A 25,484-nucleotide genomic window follows, 5' to 3' on the forward strand; every position below is an offset into this window, starting at 1 on the left:
ATTTTCCCACCTATGCATCTCTTCCTCAGACTCCTCTCTGCTCTTTTCTCCCTGTTCTTTTTTTGTTCTTGAGAATCCTGCCTGGAAATGCAAAGTTCTCTATGGACATATTTTTCCTTAAATAAATCTTAAAGGAAACTGTCCTCATTTTTAAAAGATGCACTTCATTTTCACCACAAAGATAAAAACACAAGGATAAAAGTAGGAAAAACTAGAATAATTGGCTTCGAGTCACACAAAACCTTTGAGAAGTGGAATATTTTCTTGGAAGTGGTAGAGCAATAATGTGGTATATCATGTTTTTATGGACTTATAACTTGCTGCTTTTTTGTTAGTTCTATAGATATCCTGCCAAAGAAGATGAAGAAAAACAGAGAAAGATTCTGCAACCGAGAGAGGGAGTTTGTCTATAAATTCAAAATAGGAAGTCAGTGCTTAGAACTGAGGGTGCCCCTCCAATTTCCTGTTCAAGAGAATGTCAGTTACTTACATGGACGCCTGATGCTGCTGCACAGTTTGCCATGCTTTATAGAAAAAGGTGAGGACTGATTTTTAAAGCTACTTTATTGTTTATCTAGAGTTTCTGACATTACAAGATTCATATTAGAAAGCATAAAACTAAGAAGCATTGGAAAGAGCCATAAAATATAAAATGTTTAACTGCTTTAAGAATAAAAAGATTCCCCAGACCTTTGTTTTATTTAGTGATTTTTCCTTTAACTCTGGTAGTTGTTGATAAGGCAGGTTAGTTTAAAAATTAAATCATGTAATGAAAAACTAGTTACAAAGTCTGGAATAGAATTTTTAACCTCTTCTTAGTTGAATGGATTCATAAGGCATTTCAGCTGTCAGTTATTATATTATAGAATTATATTGCTAAACACATTGCCCCTTTAATGATCTGGTTCTCAGTTCCTAAAATGTCATGGAAGAGAAGGAATATAAATTGTTGAATAATTTTTGCTTATCTAAATTAATTCCATAAAGTCATCTATATTAAACCATTTTAAAAGCCTATGTCCTACTTCACAGATGAAAAAAAAATTTAATTGAGAATATGTTGGATCATAGAAAGTTAGAGTTAGGGAACCTAGAAACGTTCATTGTACAGATTAAGGAAATCTGAAATAAAAAGGTTAAAATATTTGCCTAAAGCAGTGGCTCTCAAAAGTTGTTTCCTGGTCAGGAGTAGTAGCATCACCTGGAAACTTGTTAGAATTGCACATTCTTGAGCCCCACCCCATTCTTGCTGAATCAAAAACTTCGGGTAGCATGCAGCAAGCTACTTCAGTAAGCCCTCCAGGGGATTCTAATGCATGCCACTGGTTTAAAGTAATGTGGTGGTCAGAGCCCACTCCAGAACACAAGCATACTGACTTCTCTCCCAGTGCTCTTTCCATTATATCAGTTTTTTTAAGTATTGTCTCTAAAATTGGATTTACTGGTATATAGCATCTGAATTACATCAGTTTTAATACACTAATCATTCAATTTCTTCAAATTCAAAGAATGTAACAATACATATATAGGAAACTTTTTCATTTAAATACAGTAACCTTCAAACCCTTGAAATCTATAGAATTTTTACTGTATGTGATTTTATCAACTCAGTTTCAAACTGAAACAACAAGCTTAAGAAATTATCATTTCAAATTGGTGTCAAGGCTATACATGAGTCAAGAATTTTGACCATTGTCCATGCAGTAACCTGTAAAAGTAAAGAAAAATGGTTGTGAAAAGACCTTGTATGTATATATGCATAACCCAGCAATGCCAGCAGTGGGGTAGTGAGGGCCTGAGGGGGGAGAGTTGGAGGGGATCGATGGAGGAAAAAAGGGGACATATGTAATACTTTCAACAATAAAGATTTTTTTAAAAAAGAAAAATGGTTGTGAAGTAGGTAAATTATCCCCTAAGCTTATTTTATTTTATTTAGATACTGGGGGAGGGGAAAGAATGGGGCGCACGGTCGCCTCAGCCTGGCCTGCACCCTCTCCAATTTGGGATTCCTCTCACAATCCAGAATCACTGGCTCCTAAGTATTCACCTGCCTGCCTGAAGTCCCTAACTGCTCCCCTGCTGGCCTAATGGCCCTAATTGCTCTCTCCTCTTGGCCTGATCCCCATAACTGCCTAATTGCTCTCCCCTGCTGGTCAGATCCCCCTAACTGCCTATCTGCTCTCCCCTCCTGGCCTAAACCCCCTAACTTCCATGTGCTCTCCCTCTGCACCCCAATGCAAGAGTGCTGAGAGATCTCCGCTGAAGCCCGCCCCCATCCTGATGCCCCCTTCTGGATCGGGATGCACCGAGGGCCTGCATGCACTTCCAACAGGTGTGTGTGGAGGGGAGGGCTTCCACCTGCGGCAGCCTCATGTACCATGGGTGCAAGTCCCCACCCCATCCCTGCCCACCAGCTCCTATGTGCATGCAGCCTGGTCGTGCTGTGACATCATAGGACCAATTATTACCTCTTTATTATATAGATTGTACTTGATAAAATAATTTAAAAATATAGGTATTTTATTGATTTTTTACAGAGAGAGAGGAAGTGTAATGGATAGAGAGTTAGAAACATCGATGAGAGAGAATCATCAATTAGCTGCCTCTTGCACACCCTCCACTGGAGATGTGCCGGCAACCAAGGTACATGCCCTTGACCGGAATCGAACCCGGGACCTTTCAGTCTGCAGGCTGACGCTCTATCCACTGAGCCAAACAGTTTTGGCTCGATAAAATAAATTTGACATTGGAATGCTTAGGTAAAATGTTTCCTGTTTTTGTCTGGATTTTGCTGATGATAGCATTTCTTAACCCTGTTATAGACTTAAAAGAAGCTCTGATCCGGTTTATAGAAGAAGAATCCCTCAGAGATTATGATAGAGAGGCTGAAGCATCGCTGGAAGCTGTGAAATCAGGTGAAGTAGATTTAGATCATCTGGCAAGTACATGGGCCAAAGCTTATGCTGAGGTAAGAAAATAGATCATATTATAAATTTCAAGGATATTCTGGACTTTGATGAGGATTTTTAAATTGCTAAGATAATACTGAAACAGGTGTAGAATCCTTTTTTCTTTAATTACAAAAATTTATTCCATAACATTAATATCTATATATTTTAAAGGCTTATATACTAAGTGTCTGACCATCTGACCAGTCTCTATGACACTCACTGACCACCAGGGGGAAGGTGCTCAGTGCAGGAGCTGCCATGAGACATGGCTCTGCGAACCTGGCACCCACAAAGCAAAACTTAGCTTCTCCCAGTGGGACTCAGGCCCTGCCATCACTCTGGAGCAACAACCCACCAAATAGCAGCCAATGCTACCAAAATCCCATGGCACAAAATGCGGCCCACAGCCCAGTCCAGAAACGGTCACTATGGTGTGCTGGGTAATGACGTCTCATAGCAATGCCCGGCTTCCTCTCCCTAGCTTCCTTGCAATTTCTTCAGCCCAAGAACACCACTTGTTTTATAGCTAGGTTCAAACATTTCACACTCTAACCAAATGTCTGTGAAATGTTTTCCAGTGCCTTATCTCATTTGATCCTCACAGAAGTCCTGGGGTAGGTAGATAGGAGACTCTGTGGATTCCTGTTTTCTTTTCATTAGCTGGAAAAACAGAGACTTAGAAAGTTTAGAAACTTGACCGGAAGGAAAAGAAGTAAGAAATGGTGGACCTTGAAAATGACTTCAGGTTTTCTCACTGCATAGAATATAGTCAAATACTGCTGTGGTTAAATATTTTTCCCTTTGTTCTCCCTGTGTAATCTACACTAATAATCTGCTTCATGTTGATATTTACTGCTGTGTTGCTCACAATTACCTGAAAGAGAAGTTGGGGTGCTTCACTGGGTTGGAAAAGGTTTAGCTAAATCAGAAAGCAGATCTATGGTAATTAAGCAAGTTTATTCTATATTTATAAAAGGCTAAGTTGACTCGCGCATGCGCGATACATATAAAGCTCTCGCTGGTGCCAATTGCCCGTGTATGTTTCAATCTGTTATTGTTGATTATGAATTTGGTTGACACTTCTATTATAGAGAAAGGGCGAATAGCTATCCTATCTAATAAAAGAGTAATATGAAAATTGACTGTCACTCCAACACACAAGATGGCTGCCCTCATGTGGTCAAAGGTGGCTGCCCCCATGTGGACACAACATGGCTGCCATAAGATGGCCAGCAGGGGAGGGCAGTTGTGGACGATCAGGCTAGCAGAGGAGGGCAGTTGGGGGCATCCAGGCCAACAGAGGAGGGCAGTTGGGAGGGACCAGGCCTGCAGGAGAGTGCAATTGGGGGGACCAGGCCTGCAGGGGAGTGCAATTGGGGGGACCAGGCTTGCAGGGGAGGACAGTTGTGGGTAATCAGGCCAGCAGAGGAGGGCAGTTGTGGGGGGATCAGGCATGTAGGGGAGGGCAGTAGGGAGGGACCAGGCCTGCAGGGGAGGGCAGTTGGGGGGGACCAGGCCTGTAGGGAAGGACAGTAGAGGGGAATCCAGGCCTGCAGGGGAGGGCAGTTGTGGGGACCAGGACTGCAGAGGAGGGCAATTGTGGGCGATCAGGCCAGCAGGAGAGGGCAGTTGAGGGTGATCAGGCCTACAGGGGAGGGAAATTGTGGGGGAGTCAGACCTGCAGGGGAGGACAATTGGGGGGAATCAAGGCCTGCAGGGGAGGGCAGTTGGGGGGACTAGGCCTGCAGGGGAGGACCGATTTATATACATTTTACTAATTTTCTTTATCTCTGACACTTCTATTACAGAGAAAGGGCAAATAGCAATATTAAAATATTTCCTCTAATTAATTCCTTTTTACTGTGCACAAATTCTGTGCACCAGGCCACTAGTTTTGGTATAAGTATATGCCATATTCTGTGGAACATAATTATAATAAAAAATTATTTGATGTTTATCTGAAATTCTAATTTAACTGGATGACCTGTATTTTAATAGGCAACCTTAAGCTAGCAGTAGTAGCTTATTTTCATCTGGTTTACTTTTGTTCTTTTACTTACTTACCTTCTAACTGTTTTTAGATAGTTACATAACGTCATCATTTTTCCATTTAAATAATATACCTTATTTCATAAAGTCTAACATACCTTTGATCATAATACATACCATTATTTTATTTTATTTATTTATTATTTTTAAATATATTTTATTGATTTTTTACAGAAAGGAAGAGAGAGGGACAGAGAGCTAGAAACGTTGATGAGAGAGAAACATCAACCAGCCGCCTCCTGCACACCCCCCACTGGGGATGTGCCCGCAACCCAGGTACATGCCCCCGACCGGAATCGAATCCGGGACCCCCCAGTCCGCAGACCGACGCTCCACCACTGAGCCAAACCGGTTTCGGCTACATACCATTATTTTATTTACTACTAAGAACACTTCTGTTTTTAAACTTGATAGAATGCCAAGATGCCATCAAATGTAAAATATTACTGATTTTTCAGAGATGAATAATAAAAAAAATATGTATCTTAGAATTGATGAAATACAGTATATTCAGAATCTCATATGCCAGGTATAAAATAGTGAGCAAGACAGACAAAAGTGAAATTTACATTTTAGTTAGAGAGCCAGATACAAGAATACATAAACAAATAAATTTAATAATTGCTAGCAATAATGAATGAATTACATTCCACTTTAACTCAGTCTATGAGAATTTGAAAGAAATAAATTTTATGGGGTCATATTTGTTATTCTAAGCAGTTTGCTCTGTGCTCAGTAAGGTTTCCTGGTTACATAAAAGACGATACTATGCTTATATATAATTTTAATTATTACAAGCTTAATTATTTTGTTAAAAAGCATAAATCTGTGACAATAACAATTTAAAGAATCACAATTGTTCTGCTGATCAAAGGAAACAAAGTTATAAGATGTATTAAAAGAATAATTTCATTTAATTTATTATATTTTTATACCTCTAAAATGAACCAATATTTTTATACCTTGAAAATAGGTTGAGTGTAGAGCTGAGGATAAGTCTTTGCCCTCAGGAAGCATACAGTCGAGTAGGAAGATACAAAGAAATCCACAGACTGTTGTAACCTGTGCAGTCAGTGGGATCAGTGTGGGATCATGTAGAAAAGTTGAGGAAGAAGGAATGATCAAGAAAGAATTCCTGAAGAAAGTAGTTTCTCCTCTAGGAGTGTTCTTATTTTGATATAATATCTGGTAGCAGAACCTCTCCTCTCCCTGACTTTATGTAAATAAATGCTTATTTATTTATTTATCTTTTTAAAAATATATATATATTTTTTATTGATTCAGATGGGAAGGGAGAGGGAGAGATAGAAATATCAGTAATGAGAGAGAATCGTTGACCAGCTGCCTTCTGAGCCCTCAGCTTGAGCATGTGCCCCTGTCTGGAATCGAATCTGAGACCTACAGTCTGCAGGCTGATATTCCCTCCACTGAGCCACACCAGCTAGGGTTATTTATCTTAATATAAAAACTAGAGGCCCAATGTACAAAATTTGTGTAAGAGTAGGCCTTCCTCTGCCATCTTGTGGTGGCCATCTTGTGTCCACATAGGGGCAGGATCTTTGACCACATGGGGGCAGCCATCTTGTGTGTTGAAGTGATGGACAATCTGCATATTACTCTTTTATTAGATAGGATAGAGGCCTGGTGCATGGGTGGGGGCCAGCTGGTTTGCCCTGAAGGGTGTCCCAAATCAGGGTGGGGGTTCCCATGGGGCAGGGGTCCTCAAACTTTTTAAAGTGGGGGCCAGATCACGGTCCTTCAGAGAGCTGGAGGGCCGGACTATATGAACTACTAATTCCTACCCACACTGCACATATCTTATTTCGCAAAAAGGTAACAAATACAATATAAATAAAATGAAGAACATTTATAAATAAACAGATCACTTACCAGTATTTCAATGGGAACTGTGGGCCTGCTTTTGGCTAATGAGATGGTCAATGTCCGGTTCCATATTTGTCACTGCTAGTCGTAACAAGTGATGCAAGTGGGCATCAGTTAATCTTGATCTGGTTGGAGATTTCAGATGTTTCATTCTTGAAAAAGTCTGTTCACAGACATAAGTGCTACCAAAGATGGTTACCATTTTGAGTGCATGGTTCCTGATATTTGGCTATGTCTCAGAGGGGAGAGATGCATAGAAATTCAGAAGGCTACTTGACTTGAATGCGTCTTTCAGAGAGTCACAATTCTGCAATTCAGCCAGTTCCATTTGGTAAATTGTAAGGACATTTTCAATCTCAACAGAAAATGGGTTACGAAAAAGCTGTATGTCCTGTTCATGGAGATGAAGCTCTTTGAATCTAAATTGAAACTCCTTTTGCAACAATTCCAGTGAATCCACACATGTTTTCTTTGGGAATGCAACCAATGGTTTGTCCGCTGACAGGTTTTGAATTGTTGGGAGATGGCTGAAGTTTTCCTCCTTTACTTGTTTGATGAGAAGGCCTAATTTTACTTCAAGTGCTTTCACATGCGATGCCATATCACAGATGAGCTTCCCCTTTCCTTGAAGTTGCGGATTGAAACTGTTGAGTAGCTCTGTTATATCTGTCAGAAAGGCAAGGTGCCATTTCCATTCTGCATCACTGAGCTCTGGTACTTCTTTGTTTTTTGAAAGTAGAAAAGCTGTAATCTGCGGAAGTAAGTCATAGAAACATTTCAAAACTCTCCCTCTACTCAGCCAATGGACTTCTGTGTGGTACAGAACATCCTCATGGGCAATATTTAGCTCAGACAGAAATTCCTGAAATTGTCTGTGGTTTAGTGCATGAACTCTAATGAAATTAACACAAGATACCACAATTTTCATAACAGAGTCCCACTTCAGTGATGTAAAACACAGCGCTTGTTGGTGGATGAGGCAGTGTATGGCAATTGGATGAGGATGGTTATGTTTGTCCATCTCTTGTTTAATGTGAGCAATTACTCCTCTCTTAGACCCCACCATGCTAGGAGCACCATCAGTTGTCACACTGGCTAGTTTAGCCCAGTCCAGCTCCAAACCATTCACAGTTTGGCAAACCTTTTCATATATATCCACTCCTGTGGTTGTACCTTTGATACTTCGCAGTGCAGCAAGCTCTTCTGTGACTTCAAAATACTCATTTGTCCCACGCATAAAAATGAGAAGTTGGGCAGAATCACGAACATCATTGCTTTCGTCGAGTGCCAAGGAAAAATAGCAAAGTTTTTTTACAGAGTTTTGCAAATGGTGCTGCAAATTGTCTCCCATTTCTTCAATCCTTCGTGTCATTGTAGCTCCTGAAAGACTCACTGTACTAAATAAATCGGCCTTCTCTGGACACATCTCTTTGGCAACAGAAAGAAGGCATTCTTTAACAAATTCTCCCTCCACAAATGGTCTTCCATTGCGCGCTATTAGCTTGGCAACTTGAAAACTTGCCCGCAGTGATGAAATATTTAGCTGCTTCTGCTTCACAAAAGTATTTTGCTGAGTTGTCAGTGTATGTTTCAGTTTTAATATTTTATCTTTTCTCACTTCTCCGACCAAACAATCATATTTATCTTTATGTTGAGTTTGATAGTGGCGTCGCAAATTGTATTCTTTGAACACAGCAACTATATTCTGGCATATCAGACACACAGCTTTTTCTTTGTACCGCGTGAAAAAGTAATCATAAGTCCACTGTTCTTTGAATATCCTACACTCAGAGTCAATTTTTCTTTTTCTTGACATCATTGTTTCCTAGGGATTCCAAATTGCTATTAGTAAAATACTAATATGTGTGTGTATATATATACACACACACACACACACACACACACACACACACACACACAGTGTATGAACTCCCATTAGTTAGTAGGTCTCTGCCCCCGATGTGGACACTTACCTCTTGCAGGCTTTTCTAAGCAGACCAGCTCAGTCCCTGATGGGGTTCGGTTATATCTCCCTATATAACGGCCAAATTGATATGTTCGGAATCAGCACGTGAACACTGAAAAGGAAATGCAAAATGCATATAAAATTTTTAATGTAAACCCCTTTAAAAGGCTTTAATCGTCTTTTTACACTGGAGTTGACTTTCTGGTTTGGAATGGGCCTGGCTATATTAGTAGGAAGATGTGATCAGGGTTGCCTCATGGAAAAAAAAAAAAGGCTGTTGGCTGGGGCGGCATGCTGTCAGTCTCAATTCTTCCACAAAGAGACTTGGTCCAAGTCCGTCCGTCCCCCCCCCTCCCCCCCCCGGCAGAATTTTGATTTCTCATATCAGCACCGAACACCTTCCCCCCAAACTGGCAGAATTTTCCATATGGGCAATTCAGCACCGAACCCCTAACCTCCCCCCACCTCCCACCTGGCAGAATTTTGATTTCACATATCAGCACCGAACACCTTCCCCCCAAAACTGGCAGAATTTTCCATATGGGCAATTCAGCACCGAAGCCCTGACCTCCCAACCACCCCCCACCGCCCACCCCCCAACTGGCAGAATTTTGATTTCAGCACCGAACGCCCCACCACCCACCCCCAAAGGGGAATTTTCATGAGTCACCAACCCCCAATCGGGCAGAAACCCCCCATCTGGCAAAAATTTCTTTCTATGGCACTTTCGACCGACCTTTGGTGAAGGCAGTGGAGGGAGAGGAGGAGAACCTCACTGACAGGCAGGCACAGCACACAGACACCACGTTGCCTTGGGGTGAAGCGGGCGCCTTTTTACATCATTGCCGCGCAGCACAGCACAGACATGCCTGTGCGGCGGCACGTCGCACTCTCTGAGCCCCAGCAGGCACTGTGCTCTTAAAGAGGCAGAGGGGTCAGAGGGGCCGTGCAGTGACAGTGTATATGCAGGACCTGGCGGCCGAACTGTAACACCTCGGCTGCGCTCACTGCCCAAAAAACCTGGCAGGCCGGATCAGACTCCTCTGCGGGCCGCATGTGGCCCTCAGGCCGTAGTTTGAAGACCCCTGCCTTGGGGCATGAGGCTTGTGGCGGTTTGCAGGCAGGCTGGCCACACCCTCTGGTGACATAAGTAAAGGCCCTTGTATCTGGAATTTATTTATCTTCTACAATGGAAACTTTGTAGCCTGAAGTGGAGCCAAGCCTCCTGCTTACTCTGTGGCAGCAGCCATTTCTGTTGGAATTTATTTATCTCCTATAATTGAAACTTTGTAGCCTTAAGCAGAGGTCAAAACAGGCCAGGGCTGCAGAATCTTGGCTTCCTCCATTGCCAGGGGTGGGTTAATTTGCATACTCGCTCCTGATTGTCTGCTGGGCATGGCTGGTGAGTGTAGCAGAGTGATGGTTAATTTGCATATTGCCCTTTCATTAGATAGGATAATAAAAGGGTAATATGTAAATTGATTGAATGGCGGAATGACCGGTCCTTATGATGCACACTGACCATCAGGGGGCAGATGCTCAATGCAGCAGCTGCCTCCTGGTCAGTCTGCTCCCACAGTGGGAGCGCCGCTCAACCACAAGCTGAGCTGATGGATGGCTGTCAAGCGCAGTGGTGGTGGAGGGAGCCTCTCCCAATTCTGTGGCAGTGCTAAGGATGTCTGACTGACGGCTTAGGCCTGCTTGGGGACATCCCTCGAGGGCTCCCAGACTGCTCAAGAGGGACTCCTCCAACCCTCATGAGGGCATGAATATTGTGCATCAGGTCTCTAGCACATTATAATATAAAAAAGCAAAGATCATCACCAGTCCCACTGCCCTGAAATAGCCATAATTAGCATTTTATTAATCACATCCTTGTGTGTATATGCTATTTAAAGAAATTGGGTTATAGCATAATGTTTTATTTTGTTTTTATTGTGCACACTTCCCATCTCTTCCTCCACATTACCCTCTCCCCATCCTTGCCTTCAGGTAACCCATGTTAACAACTTAGTTTATATCTTTTAATTTTTGTGTGTTTACTCAGATAATCATAGATAACCAATATATACACTTATATAAAAAGACAACGTCTTTCTGTCCTTATCTGATGTACAAAAATAGAATCATAATATAATAGTACATGCTTTTCTAATAGTGTGTTAAATAAAAATCCTACATCGTGATTTAAGAATGTCTGTGTATCATTTGTAGACCACATTGGAGCACGCAAGGCCTGAAGAACCCAGTTGGGATGAAGATTTTGCAGATGTGTACCATGACCTAATTCATTCTCCTGCCTCTGAAACGCTCCTAAATTTGGAACATAATTATTTTGTTAGTATCTCAGAACTGATTGGTGAAAGAGACGTGGAACTGAAAAAATTACGAGAGAGGTATTTAAAATTTCTTGCATTATCATAATTAAATGTTACATCATCACTTATGTCCTACAGAACTTGTTTTTATTTTGTTATAAAATTTAAGAGTAAAATAGAAAAAAATTCTTTCATATTAGCAATTTTCTTGTGTGTTTAAATATGTAATTTCAACTGGGAAATCCTCTTAAGTTTATAAAACTTCTCAAGTGATTTACCAAAATAAATAATGGTGACTTTATATATTCTATTTCTCATAAGAAGAATAGCTTACTTCTGATCAAAGTGTTTTGGATGCTGTCTTAGTCAGTTCAGGCTACTATAGAAAAATACCATAGACTGGGTAGTGTAAACAACAGAAATTATTTCTCATTCCTGGTTTATGGATAGTACCTTCTTGATGTGTGCTCACATGGCCTTTCCTCACTGTGTGCTCCTACTGTGTCTTTTCTAGAGTGAGAGCTCTCGCATCTCTTCCTCTAATTCCATTATGAGGATTTCAACTTCATGGCTTTTTCTAAACCTAATTACCTCCCCAAAAGCCCTACCTTCAAACACCATCACATTGCAAGGGGCAGGTTAGGGTTTTGTTTTTTTTTCTTCTTTTTTTTTAATATATTTTATTGATTTTTTACAGAGAGGAAGGGAGAGAGATAGAGAGTTAGAAATATGAGAGAGAGTCATCGATCAGCTGCCTCTTGCACACCCCCTACTGGGGATATGCCCGCAACCAAGGTACATGCCCTTGACCGGAATCGAACCCTGGACCCTTCAGTCCCCAAGCTGATGCTCTATCCATTGAGCCAAACCGGTTTCGGCAGGGTTTCAACATATGAATTTGGAGGGACACAAACATGCAGTTCATAACAGATGCCCTATCTCATTTATCCTTACCACAACCCTACTGTTAACACCCATTGTGCAGATGAGGAAACTGAAGCTTCAGTAACTTACCTAAGGAAAAGCTAGAATTTGAAACCAGGGAGTCTGACTCTAAAGCTATTATGCACTATGCCATACTGCTCCCTTTTCAGGACCTATTTAAAACCTTGATGTGACTAAGTCCATACTCTCAATTCATTTTGTAAGCTTATTTATATGCCGGGGGGGCGGGGGGAGACACAAAAACACTAGTTATATTCCAAGAAAAGTTGATTAGATTTAAATTCATTTTGTATGAATTACTTAATACAGTATGCAAACAGTGTTTTTACGATCCATTTTTTTTTCCTCAGAGTAAGTAAAAAATTGCTAGCATTATTTTAAAGCATTACTTTCTAGACTGCTTCCTACTAATTCTATAACAGGTAATTCAGGATACACTTCTTCCAGATAACCCATTTTGATCTAGCTGGCTCTAATTACATTAAGATAAAAACATTTATTTAAGATTTTAGGTATATGTGGCATTAAAATAATTTTTTAGTGTTGCTGATGTAAAATTTCTTTAATTGTGAAAGTATATTAGGAAAAATTACATATTATGAAATTAGTCCCAAAGAAATAAATTTAAATTTCTAAAAAATATATATTTTATTGAGTTTTTACAGAGAGGAAGGGAGAGGGATAGAGAGTTAGAAACATCGATGAGAGAGAAACATCGATCAGCTGCCTCTTGCACACCCCCTACTGGGGATGTGCCCGCAACCAAGGTACATGCCCTTGACCGGAATCGAACCTGGGACCTTTCAGTCCGCAGGCCAATGCTCTATCCACTGAGCCAAACTGGTTTTGGCCCAAAGAAATAAATTTAAAATGATGTACTGGTTTGCTTCTGGCCTTCATTAGGTTCTCATTAGGAACTTTGGGACTAGCAAGATGAGAATAATGTGTTATTTTGAGGGTTGTCATCATTTTTAAAAAAACTTAAAACACAGAAATCATAGCAAATAGATTTAATCATTTTTCCTGTGGCTACTGTCTTTTGTATACCAGATCAGAGTTCCTATATTGCATAGATTTGTTCGTTTTCATAATAATTCAACTCCTCTGGACCTTTTATTCTCATATCCAGTAAGATATTAGAACTGTTTCTGGGTCAAAAAGAACATGATTTTTTGATACATTTGTCACTCTTTATGTGTTTGGATTTGCTGATTAGATGTTTTGAAACAGTTTATTTTTTTCTAGATGGGATACTTGTAGTATGGGTAGTTGCCACTGGGTAAATAGTTTAAGTTGTGTGCCTGGGGGAGAGAAACATTTTGTTTTCTTGTTCTTTATAAGGTAGCCAATAAAATTGTGAATATATTTTTCAGACAAGAACAAAATAAAAATTGGATTTTTAAATATCCTATATAATAAAAGGCTAATATGTAAATTGTCCCCTTGGGAGTTTGACCGCTCGCTATGACATGTGCTGACCTCCAGGGGGTGGCGCAGAACAAAGGAAGGCCCTAATCAGCCCTGATCACCCACCAGGCCTAGGGACCCTATCTGTGTATGAATTTTTGTGCACCTACCCGTGTACAAATTTTCCTATCAGAGCTTCAAGTAATAGAACTCATTCTGAATTTGTTCTTGGATCTCAGGTTTTCTGGGATTATAGTCATTCTGCTTATTAAGGTATATGAAAAAATTCTCAACTTGGCAATCTATAGTTTATATTAGTAGCTTTTACTGTCCTTTTATGCAGCTGAGAGCTACTCTAAATTGTGGCCCACTTTGTTGCCTATTCACTATACCTCCCAGAAAACTTCAATTGTGGCCATCAGTATTCTCTGACTTTAACCTTATGGGAAGAATTAACTTACTAATTTTTTGCATTTATTGAAACTTTATACTCTTTTTTCTCTATCCTGAAATAGTTTTTTAGTAAAGTTTTGTTATGCTGTTATTTTAAAATATATTTTTATTGATTTTAGAGAGAAGGATAGATAAAAGCATTGATTTGAGAGAAACATTGATCAGCCACTTCCTGCATGTCCCCCACTGGGGATTCAGCCCACAACCAGGGCATGTGCCCTGACCTGGAACCAAACTATGACCTAGTCCATATGTTGGCATTAACCATTAGACACACTGGCCAGGCTGTTTCATTATTTTTTGAAACACCCTTTGGCCAAACTTCTTGATAGGGCTTTGCTTTTTTCCTTTCTAAAATAAAATCATCATTGGAATACATTTCTTTTTAAAAATTTTTTTATTGATTTTAGAGAGGAAGGGAAAAAGGGAGAGATTATTGATTTGCTGCATCCTTCACATCCCCATCTAGGGATCAAGCCTGCAACCCAGGCATGTGCCTTGATAGGGAATTAAACCATGACTTCCTGATTCATAGGTGGACGCTCAACCACTGAGCCATGTCAACTGGACAATACATTTCTTTTTAAAACAGTTTTGTAGTTTATCTTTCACATATCCAATCTGTTAGCTTAAAAAGGAAATATAAGCTATGTTGCTCTTAAGGTCCATAATATATATCACAAAGGTGAACAGTATACTTATGGTAAGTTGGAATTCACTAGTATTTGTGAAATTTTACCCAAAATTTTGCTTATTTCATTTATCCAATGTGTGAGCAGAATGACACATTTTTCTATATATCCTTTTATTTTAATTGCATTTTACGTCTTTAAAAGACAGTTTTAAGCACAGCATCAGTGCAGTTATTAATGATCTTGTTTTTCCCTTTGCTCTTCATCATAGAAAATATATACTGTATTATTAATACAGGGTGGGGCAAAAGTAGGTTTATAGTTGTGAGTACATGAAACTAAGTTTATTGTATTATCACTTATTAATTATGGTATTTTTTATAGAAACAATCATAGACCTACTTTTGCTGATTCTTGTATATCATTAGCTACTTGTGTTTCTGACACATTACAGGTAAAAAAATATTCATGACATTTTATTTATTGAGTTCTTATTTGTCTTTCTTTTTCCTCACTGGAAATTTGTTTCTCTTGGCATACTAGACTCAAGATATTTTTTTAAAAATGTAAAAATGGCAGTGATATTTTTTATCCACTAGAGGGAACATGTGTAATGTAAAATATTAATACATTCATATGGAAGTTTGTATTTATAAATATTTAGCAGTTATTTCTGTTTTAAATAAAAATCTTATTTGCTAGCATAATCTTCCCCTGACCTCTAGTAGTTATTAAAAAGTTAAGGGATCACCTACATTAGAATTAAGTGGGGACTAAGTGGTGTAGAATATTTAATATTAGAAGGCATATATAGAAATTTGTAAATGTATGATGTATTTAATATTAGAAGGCATATATAGAAATTTGTAAATGTATGATGTAAATGTACTATGTTTCATTTTATCATATACATAAGTATCTTAATCAGTTGTTATAAGGAAGTATGAACTTGCTTCTAATAGCATTTATTTAAATTAACTACATTGAAATTACAGCAGGGAGGGTAGGGATATCTGAGGAAGATAAGAGATCAACCGAAGGACTTGTATACATGCATATAAGTACAACAAATGGACACAAAACTCTGGGGAGGGAGGGCATGTATGGGGGGGGCAATGATATATGTACAGAGATAATAATTTAATAAAAAAATTAATAAATTAATTAACTAGAATGATATAAAATTCTTTTAGTTGATGTCTGTTTCATTCTTTCTAAGTTTATTTAAATATGTTTAGAACAAACTTTTAACACATTTGTATTGAAAGATAATTTTTAATTTGAATAAAATTACTTATTAAAATATAACATTACGGAAAGGCAACAAACTGGAGGTGTAAGCTCACTAAACTTTTACCAAGTAAGAACACCCATGTAATCATCACCCAGCTCAAGAAATAGAGTATTTCCAGCACTGCCAAAGGCTTCCTGGTGTCCATCTAGTCACTACCCATATCCCCCATAAGTAACCATTATATGAACTCATAATGCCATTGATTAGTTTTTCCTGTAGGGGAAACCATTTTTAATGTTTGCACATTATTTATTTGGATAGATGAATAAGGTAAGACTAAAGCATATTTTTAGTAGTATTTTATATTTCTCTGTAAAGGGAACTTGTGACTTAATAGCAATTTGATTCTTAGAGCCTAATTGGCAGTTTCTAGTTATAAACTAACTTTCAAAGATTAGAGTTACTTTAACTTGTGTACAGATAAATAGAAAATGTGTTTAAGCTGGAATTGCAGAATATTTTTGAGGAAATCTGCAGATGAAATGGGGTTTGGACTTTTTTAACATTAGCCATGGAAATTGAAAGATGACCTAGATTTTGACTGCTTTCATTTTGCATTAAATTTAAATTAAAATTTAGCTTTACAAGGCCCTTGTTGGGTAGCTCAGTTGGGTAGAGCAAAAATGTGGGTTCAATCTCCGGTCAGGGCACATACAAGAAGCAACTACCACCTGTACCAGTTAATAATGCGGATTTTGTAATAAAAGAAAACACAATGATTTCAAGAGAAACATCAAAAATGCTTTATTCAAAGTAATGTCTATCGCTAGCTACACATTTCCCCCTTCTTTCAGGTAATTTGTGGATACCATCCCAATAGAACTTTACTTGTTTTAAGGCAAACCATTCAGAGACCCAATTTTCCACTAATTTGTACATTTTGAAGTGCTGCTCAGAAAGTGTGTATGCCGAGATCCAAGATGGCTGCGCCCAGGTGAACACCTAGCTGCAGCCGCACACCATTTCAATAAAATACAACTAAAATATAAAACGGACATTGCCCAGAACTACAGGAAGGTTGACTGACTGGAAATTCTACAGCGAGAAGCAAGGAGAAAACCAGAAGGAGGCGCGGAGGAGCTGGAAAAGCCCAAGGTATGGAGACGCGGCGCGGAGAGGACGGAGCCGGAGAGGAGGGAGGCCGAGTGCCTGGCGGGCGTTCCCTAGCTTAAAAAGGAGATAAAACTCCGACTGTGCTGGGTCCCCGACTGCTCTGAACCCCAGTTCTAGGCCAGACCCCGGGGACTCAGGCTCAGCCATAGGGAGCTGGGCTGTAAGGCGGAACCCCGGGGAGCAGTGAAAGGAGGTCCCAGAGGCGCGCACACTGCGCGCAGAGAAGGGACGGTCGGCTGTGCTGCGGGATTGCCCTGACGGGAAGGAGACTGGGGCTCCAGACTGCTCTGAACGCCACCTCCAACTCCACTTCCAACTGAACTGAACCCCAATACCGGGCTCATTGTGGGAGAGCATAGACTGTTTGGCAGCAGGCGAAAATCGAGGGCACCTTTCTCTCAGAGGCGCCGGCAGCGAGCACTGAAGGACCCGCATAGGGCAGAGCTGACTAAAGCCAAAGCTGCAGGCTCCACCCTGAAACCCCTTCCCATCTGTAACTGCAAAATGCAACAACAAAATAGATCACAAACGAAAGAAATGGAGGACAAAAAGCATCTGGATATAAAGTTCAAATCTACGCTTATAAGGTTTTTCAAGAATTTCCTAGAAAAGATGGATAAGGCCTATGAGGATATGAAAAGAGATCAACTAGAATTAATAAGGAGTCAACAAGGAATGATAAGGGATCAACAAGAAATAAAGAATACATTGTCTGAAATAAAAAATATTTTACAGAGTCCTAAAAACAGAAGGGAAGACCGCAAGAATCAAGTCAAAGATTTGGAACATAAAGAGCCAGAAGACACTCCTCCACAGAAGCTAGAAGGCAAGAGAATCCAGAAAATTGAAGATAATGTAAGAAACCTCTGGGACAACTTCAAGCGAACCAACATCAGAATTATGGGGGTCCCAGAAGATGAGAGAGAGCAAGATATCGAAAACATACTGAAAGAAATAGTGACAGAAAACTTTCCCCACCTGGTGAAAGAATTAGACTTACAAGTCCAGGAAGCGCACAGAACTCCAAACAAAAGGAATCCAAAGAGGACCACACCGAGACACATCATTATTAAAATTCCAAGAGCAAAAGACAAAGAGAAAATATTAAAAGAAGCAAGAGCAAAGAAGGTAGTAACCTATAAAGGAGCACCTATACGATTGTCAGCTGACTTCTCAACAGAAACCATGCAGGCCAGAAGGGAATGGCAAGAAATATTCAAGGTGATGAATAGCAAGAACCTACAGCCAAAAATAATCTACCCAGCAAAGCTATCACTCAGAATCAAAGGCCAGATAAAGAGCTTCACTAATAAAAAAAAGCTAAAGGAGTTCATCACCACCAAACCAGAATTATATGAATTGCTGAAGGGGGTTCTTTCAGAAGAGAAAGTAAACAAAGATAAAAATTATGAACAACAAATATGTAATTATCAACAAGTGAATCTAAAAACCAAGGAAATTAAAAAAATCTGATGAACAATATTAATTGTTGAATATAATAGAATCAGAGATATGGAAGGGGAGTGAACTGACGATTCTTGGCGAAAAGGGGAGAGGGGGGCGTGGGAAGAGACTGAACATAAACTGTGCACCTATGGATGAGGACAATGGGGAGAGGGAAAAGGGCAGAGGGTTGGGTGGGAACCTGGTGGAGGAGAGCAATGGTGGGGGGGGGGAAAAAAAGGAACATTTGTAATAATATGAACAATAAAAACTTATTAAAAAAAAAAAAAGAAAGAAAGAAAGAAAGTGTGTATGCCATCAATCGGAACAAGTGGTAATCTGAAAGAGCAAGATCTGGTGAATATGGCAGGTGGGTTAATACTTCCTAGGCAAGATCTTTGAATGTGTCTTTAACTAGTTTTGAAGTGTGTGAGGAAGCAAAATTACTTTGCGGTGTCTTCTGGCACATTCTGGTTATTTCACTATCAAAGTGTGGTTCAAATTGGTTATTTGTTGTCGGTAGTGATCAGTATTAATTGTTTCACCTGGTTTTGGAAGCTCATAATATACAACACCTTCCTGATCCCACCAAACCAGAGCATTGTCTTTTTCCCAAAGCAATTTGGCCTTGCAGTCAATATTGTTGGTTGACTTGGATCAAACCATGATTTTGTGCATTTAGGATTCTCAAAATAAATCCACTTTTCATTGCCAGTCACAATTCGATGCAATAAAGACTTTCATGCCATTGAAGCAACGTTTTACTGGTGACTTTTCGGTTTTCCATTAGTCTTTCCTTCAGTTGATGTGGCACCCATTTTGCTTCCTTTAAAATCTTTCCCATTGTTTGTAAACTATCGGAAAGTGTTTGCTGAACAACATTTAATTTTTCTGCAAGTTTTTGAGTTTGGCATGCAACTTCATCCAATAATGCTTGTAATTGTTGGTCTTCAAACTTTTTCGGTTGACCTGGACATTCTTTGTCTTTCATATTGAAATCATCACCCTAAGCTTCCTGAAGTATATGGTAACTTTTAGCAGCACTTTTCTTCAAAATAAAGTAATGAATTAAAACTTCCTACAAATGCTCCTTTTGGCGCACAAAATTCAACATTTTTAAGTGTAAAAATATCTATGATGTTAACACCTTCAGAAAATTTGACATATGACGTTTTAATACAACAAAAGAACATACATATCAAGTTGAGTATATATCAACATATGTGTAACTCCATCTGTTGAAAAAAATCCGCATTATTAAGCAGTACACCTGTAATGAATGCATAAATAAGTGGAACAACAAATTATATATTTTTTCTTTCTCTCCCTTCCTCCCTCTTTCTAAAATCAATTAATAAATAAAAATTTAGCTGCACAAATGATGTTGCTAATATATGAAATTATCATTATTATTTCCACATCTTCACTTAAAAGGCTTCATAATGTTTTCCAGGTATAGTTGCCATTCTTAGACCTATTCCTATAAAATAAATATTTTATTTTTACTTTCTAGAGAGTGTTCAATGAATCTGGAGTGGTTGTATTACCTTAAAATTCTAATGAGTATATCTGATCTTATTTATGTTTTAGACAAGGTATTGAAATGGAAAAAGTGATGCAGGAGTTGGGAAAATCACTGACAGATCAAGATGTAAATTCACTGGCTGCTCAGCATTTTGAATCCCAGCAAGTAAGTAAAGTACAATGGATTTTAGATATGCAGTTACTTTTTTTTTTTTACTTATTTTCATAAAATAATTAACTAGTTGGTATATTGTCTATGTTTAGGACTTAGAAAATAAATGGTCAAATGAATTAAAACAATCAACTGCCATCCAAAAACAAGAGTATCAGGAATGGGTGATCAAACTTCATCAGGACCTAAAAAACCCCAACAACAGTTCCCTCAGGTATTAATCATGTATTATTCTTACTAAATGAAAGTTCACTGTTCTTAATAATTTATGTTTATTGTAAAATTGAACCTTCTTAGTTGTAGATATTTTTAAGTTACCAAAGAAAGATCAAGATAATTTTATGCTGTTTTAAAAAAATCTTTACTGTTGGGAGTATTATAGATATAACCTTTTCTTCCCCCATTACCACCCTCCACCAGGTTCCTATCCCACCTCAGGCCTTTACCACTCTATTGTCTGTCTTCATAAGTAATACATATCTATAATAATAAAAATATAATATGCTAATTACACTGGACATCCTTCTAGGAGGGAAGCCCAGGTGCCTTCCAGTGGCTACAGGGAAGCCTGGGTCCTGGGTGCCTGCCTGCGGCTGGAGGGAAGGAAGCCCAGATCCCGGGTGCCAGAGGGAAGCCTGTGGCAGCAACTGGGGGAAGGAAGACCTACTCTTGCACAAATTTCGTGCATCAGGCCTCTAATATTCATATAAAATCTTTGGTTAATTTCTTCTCTTCCCTTCCTTGTGAGATTTGTCAGTTTGTTCCATGTATCTGGTTCTATTTTATTCATCAGGTTTTTTTTTGTTCATTGGATTCCTTGTTTGTCTATTTTGATCATTAGATTCAATTGTTGATAAATATGTATTTATTGCCATTTTATTGTTTATATTTTTTTCCTTCTTTCTTTTCTTAAAGAATACCCTTCAACATTTCATGTAATAATACTTGTTTGGTAGTGATGAACTTCGTTAGCTTTTCTTGTCTGTGAAGCTCTTTATCTGACCTTCAATTCTAAATGATAGCATTGCTGGGTAGAGTAATCTTGGTTGTAGATTCTTGCTCTTCATCACTTTGAATATTTCTTGCCACTTTCTACTGGCCTACAAAGTTTCTGTTGAGAAATTAGCTGATAGTCATATGGGTACTCCCTTGTAGGTAACTAACTGCTTTTGTCTTTATGCTTTTAAGAGTCTCTCTTTGTCTTTAACCCTTGGCATTTTATTTATGACTAGAGGACCGATGCATGAAACTCATGCGAGAGTAGTCGTTCTTGTCCCTGGCTGCCGGCACCGGCTTTCCTCTGGCACCTGGGACGCAGGCTTCCCTCCCAGCCCTGGCTTTGTCCAGAAGATTGTCCAGAAGGACACCTGGTCTAATTAGCATATTACGTTTTTATTGTTATAGATGTGTCTTGGTGTGAGTCTCTTTGGGTTCCTCTTATTTAGAACTCCGTGCTTCCTGGACTTGTAAGTCAGTTCCTTTTACCAGATGGGGGAAGTTTTCTGTCATTATTTCTTCAAATAGGTTTTCAGTATGTTCTCTCTATTCTTCTTCTGGTACTCCCATGATGCAAATGTTGTTATGCTTGAAGTTGTCCCAGAGGCTCCTTACACTATCTTCATATTTTTGGATTCTTTTTTCTTTTTGCTCTTATGATTGGGTGTTTTTTTTTTGTTTGTTTGTTTTTTGCTTCCTTGTATTACAAATTATTAATTTGATTCTCAGAATCCTCTACTGTACTATTGAAACCAAATAAATTATTCTTTATTTCAGTTAGTGTATGCTTAATTTCTGACTGGTCCTTTTTCGTCTCTTTGAAATTCTCACTAAGATCCTTGAAAGTCTCATTAAGTTCCTTGAAGCTTTCATTAAGATCTTTGAGCAACCTTATGACCATTGAGTTAAACTCTATATGTAGTTGTATTCTTGCTTTCATTTTTAGTTCTTTTTCTTGGGATTTTTTCTGTTCTTTCATTTGTGACATGTTTCTTTTTCTCCACATTTTGGCTGCTTCCCTGAGTTTGTTTCTATGTATTAGGTAGAGCTGCTATGTCTCCTGGAATTGGTAGAGTGGTCTTGTGTAGTAAGGTGTCCTGTAGGGTCCAGTGGTTCAGACTCCATAGTCACTTGAGCGGGGTACTCTAGCAGTGCCCCTGTGGGGGCTGTGTGTACAGATTTGTTGTAGTTGAGCCTTGATTGCTGTTGGGGTCACTGGGAGTTGGGCCAATTGGCTGTGAGGAGCAGCTATGACTACATTGGAAGAGCTGCTATGCAGGAGACATTCCTATGGAGCAGGACTTGCTTCATTGGGGCTTTGGTGCTCACTGAGTCTGCCCCTTGAATGTGTTGCAGTGGATGTGTAGAGTTGTAATCTGATATGGGTTCACTGGTTCTGGGGCCTCTTGGGAGGAGCTTTGGAGCAATATCAGATGGCTGCTATATGGCTGCTTGGAAGTGCTCAGGTGAGGCCAAGCTGTGGATCAAGGTAGGTTGGTGATAGTGCTGAGTCTTGGGCACTTATTGATAGCTGTGAGGTATGCTGATGCTAGCTGCTACTTGTTTGAAAGATTTTAGGAAAGTCTGAAGCCTGAGCCAGGACAAGACATTCATATGGAAAAGCTGCTGCAAACAGCTTTGGTGGGTTTGCAAATTGGATGTTTTTTTTAAAAAGCCTTTTGTTTTATAGATTTAATGTGGGTTATTTGAGAAGAGGATTGATTGGTTGCTTTAAAATAGTGGTTTCTCCCCTAAAATTTAGCCTTGTAAATCTCTTAGGTGTATATAACTAAATACTCCAAGTACTATTTCTTGTTTTTTTAAAGTGGTTTCCTTCAGTGCTGTAAACATTAGTTGAATGCATCTTAAATGCTAAGTATTCTCAAAGCAAAAAAATAAGAACATTACCTGCCCATGTGAAGCTTATATTCTAGAGAGACTGGAGACCTGTAAATAAAATAAAACTATATAGAGTGATATGTGCAGTAATAGCCTGTACAAAGTATAAAAATAGTATAGAGGACTTTCCATGATTTATAACTTGCTTGGTTTTTTATGGCCTAATTACATTATATTTCATAGATAACCCTAGAGCTTGACAATGCTTTATTTCCTGGCTATCCTACCTAATAATAGAGTAATATGCAAATTGACCATCACTCCAGCACACAAGATGCGCACACACACACACACACACACACACACACACACACACACCCGTGGACACAAGTTGACTGCCACAAGATGGCTGGCAGGGGAGGACAGTTGTGGGCAATCAGGCCAGCAGGGGAGGGCAGTTAGGGCGGGACCAGGCCTGCAGGGCAGGGCAATTGGGGGGGGAGGGGCGCGGGGACCAGGCCTGCAGGGGAGATGTTAGGTGTCAATCAGGTTGGCAGGGGAGTGATCAGGCTGCCAGGCAAGAAGCGATTAGGGGCAATCAGGCAGGCAGGAGAGTGGTTGGGAACCAGTAGTCCTGGATTATGAGACGGATGTCCAATTGCCCGTTTAGACCCACTCTTGGGATCAGGTCTAAATGGGCAGTTGGACATCGCTTGAGAGCTCCCAGATTGAACAGGGTGCAGGCTGGGCTGAGGGACGAATTTTTTGCACCAGGCCTCTAGAATATTCATATTTGAGAATAACTTTCTTCTTTCAAGTCCTAACGTATATTCAATTGGAAATATAGTTAGCATAGTATAATGATCCTATTTCTAGCACTAACTGGTATCCTGTCTAATAATAGACAAACATGCCAATTGACTGTACCTTTGCAACGCCCATAGCCAATCAGGAGTGAGTAACCAACAAAGATGGCAGTTAATTTGCAAACACGGCCACTCTGGGCCTCTGAGGAGCGTAGGAAGGCGGAAAGGCAGCTCCAGACCACAGCAAAAGTGGTGCTGGCAGCCAGGGAAAGAAAGGCCCATTCTGGCATGAATCCTCATGCATCAGGCTTCTAGTATACTATAGACATTTAGAAGTAGCATTTTATTTGTGTAATGGCAGTCTCCCCCATTAGTCTTCCTTTGAAGACAAATACTGCATCTCTTTTTTAAACTGTTTACCCAAATACTTGGCAAATGTCTGGCTCTTGATACTGGCACATAAGATATACTCAGTAAATATTTATGGACAGGGAACAAACAGGTAGATGGATGCATTATTATTAAACTGTTTGCCTGATATCTATATATTCTATCTAAGTATCATAATCTTTCATTTGCCTCATTGTTTTTCCTAAGATAAAATCTTAGAAATATTTAAACAGTTTTTGTAATTAGAAATAGTATAACATTCTTGACACTAACATATTTGACTATACTCCTCATTTCAAATGAAAATAGTGATCAATATAATAAAAAGGGGGAAGTTCGGGAGAAAGCTGGACTGGGAACATCTGCAAGATACAAAGATGTTTCTCAAATTGCTGGTTGCAGTCTGCTGGGGAACAATCTAGATCTTTTACTTTCAGACTTTTAAAATAACAATAAAATGGAATGGAACAGAGTATAGTAGAATAGAGGAAAAAATACCAGAACACATGTATGAAACTTTCTGTAAATGAATATGTATATTGAGCCAAAATGTAAAACATTTTCTGTATTTTGTGGTAAAATAAAAATTTTTGCTGCAAAAATTATCTCTCACTTTGCTGCTATATTTATAGAAATTCAATCTATAAGATTAATTCCATATGTAAATATTGACCTCTGGCTGCTGCTCATTTCAAAAAACAAATATTCCCAATAATATTTTTATTATGAGTCTGTTAGTTTGCTTTCCTATTCCGATAGAGGTTTTCTTGGGCAGGAGAAATCTGTTTTCAACACAATTATTTACGTATAGAACTCCTATGGAAATTAATAAAATGTGTAATTTATTTTTATTTATTTTTGATTTTTTTTTAAGTAAAATCTATTGGAGGAAAAATTGCATAAAGCAAAATGCACCTATTTTAGGTTTACATTTTGATGAGTTTTGACACACTTAAATTAATCATGAACCATCACAGCAATCAAGATCAGCATTTCCCTTTTACACCTTTCTTTTTCTTTTCACACCTGTATACTTAATCTTCTTTTTCCTTGCCCAGGGAAATCTGATCTGATTTCTATTCCTGTAGTTTTGATTTTCAGGAATGTCATACAAATGGAATCAAACTATATGTAGTAGCAGTTTGTGTCTTGCTTCATTCACTTAGCATAATGCTTTTGAGACCCATTCATGTTCCATTTATGAGTGATTCTTTCCTTTTTATTGCTCAGTAGTAGTCTATTATTTGTTTATTCATTTACTCAGTAATGGACAGTTGAAGTAGTTCTAGGTTTTGGCAGTTA

General features: G+C 39.0%; 1 protein-coding gene across 3 annotated transcripts in view; it reads left to right on the top strand.

The window, feature by feature from the left end:
* Nucleotides 1–25,484, top strand: part of CUNH12orf4 (chromosome unknown C12orf4 homolog) — a 53,307-nt gene that overhangs the window by 1,500 nt on the left and 26,323 nt on the right. For all 3 annotated transcript variants that reach the window (XM_036457428.2, XM_036457429.2, XM_036457427.2), the window contains exons 2-6: nt 336–538; nt 2,823–2,968; nt 11,065–11,246; nt 20,046–20,145; nt 20,244–20,365. In XM_036457428.2, the coding sequence (XP_036313321.1) occupies nt 361–538; nt 2,823–2,968; nt 11,065–11,246; nt 20,046–20,145; nt 20,244–20,365 (728 nt within the window). In that variant the 5' untranslated portion in view covers nt 336–360. The remainder of the gene's footprint in view (nt 1–335; nt 539–2,822; nt 2,969–11,064; nt 11,247–20,045; nt 20,146–20,243; nt 20,366–25,484) is intronic.

This window comes from Pipistrellus kuhlii, unplaced genomic scaffold (genome assembly GCF_014108245.1).
Source record: "Pipistrellus kuhlii isolate mPipKuh1 unplaced genomic scaffold, mPipKuh1.p scaffold_m20_p_3, whole genome shotgun sequence".
Lineage (NCBI taxonomy): Eukaryota > Metazoa > Chordata > Mammalia > Chiroptera > Vespertilionidae > Pipistrellus > Pipistrellus kuhlii.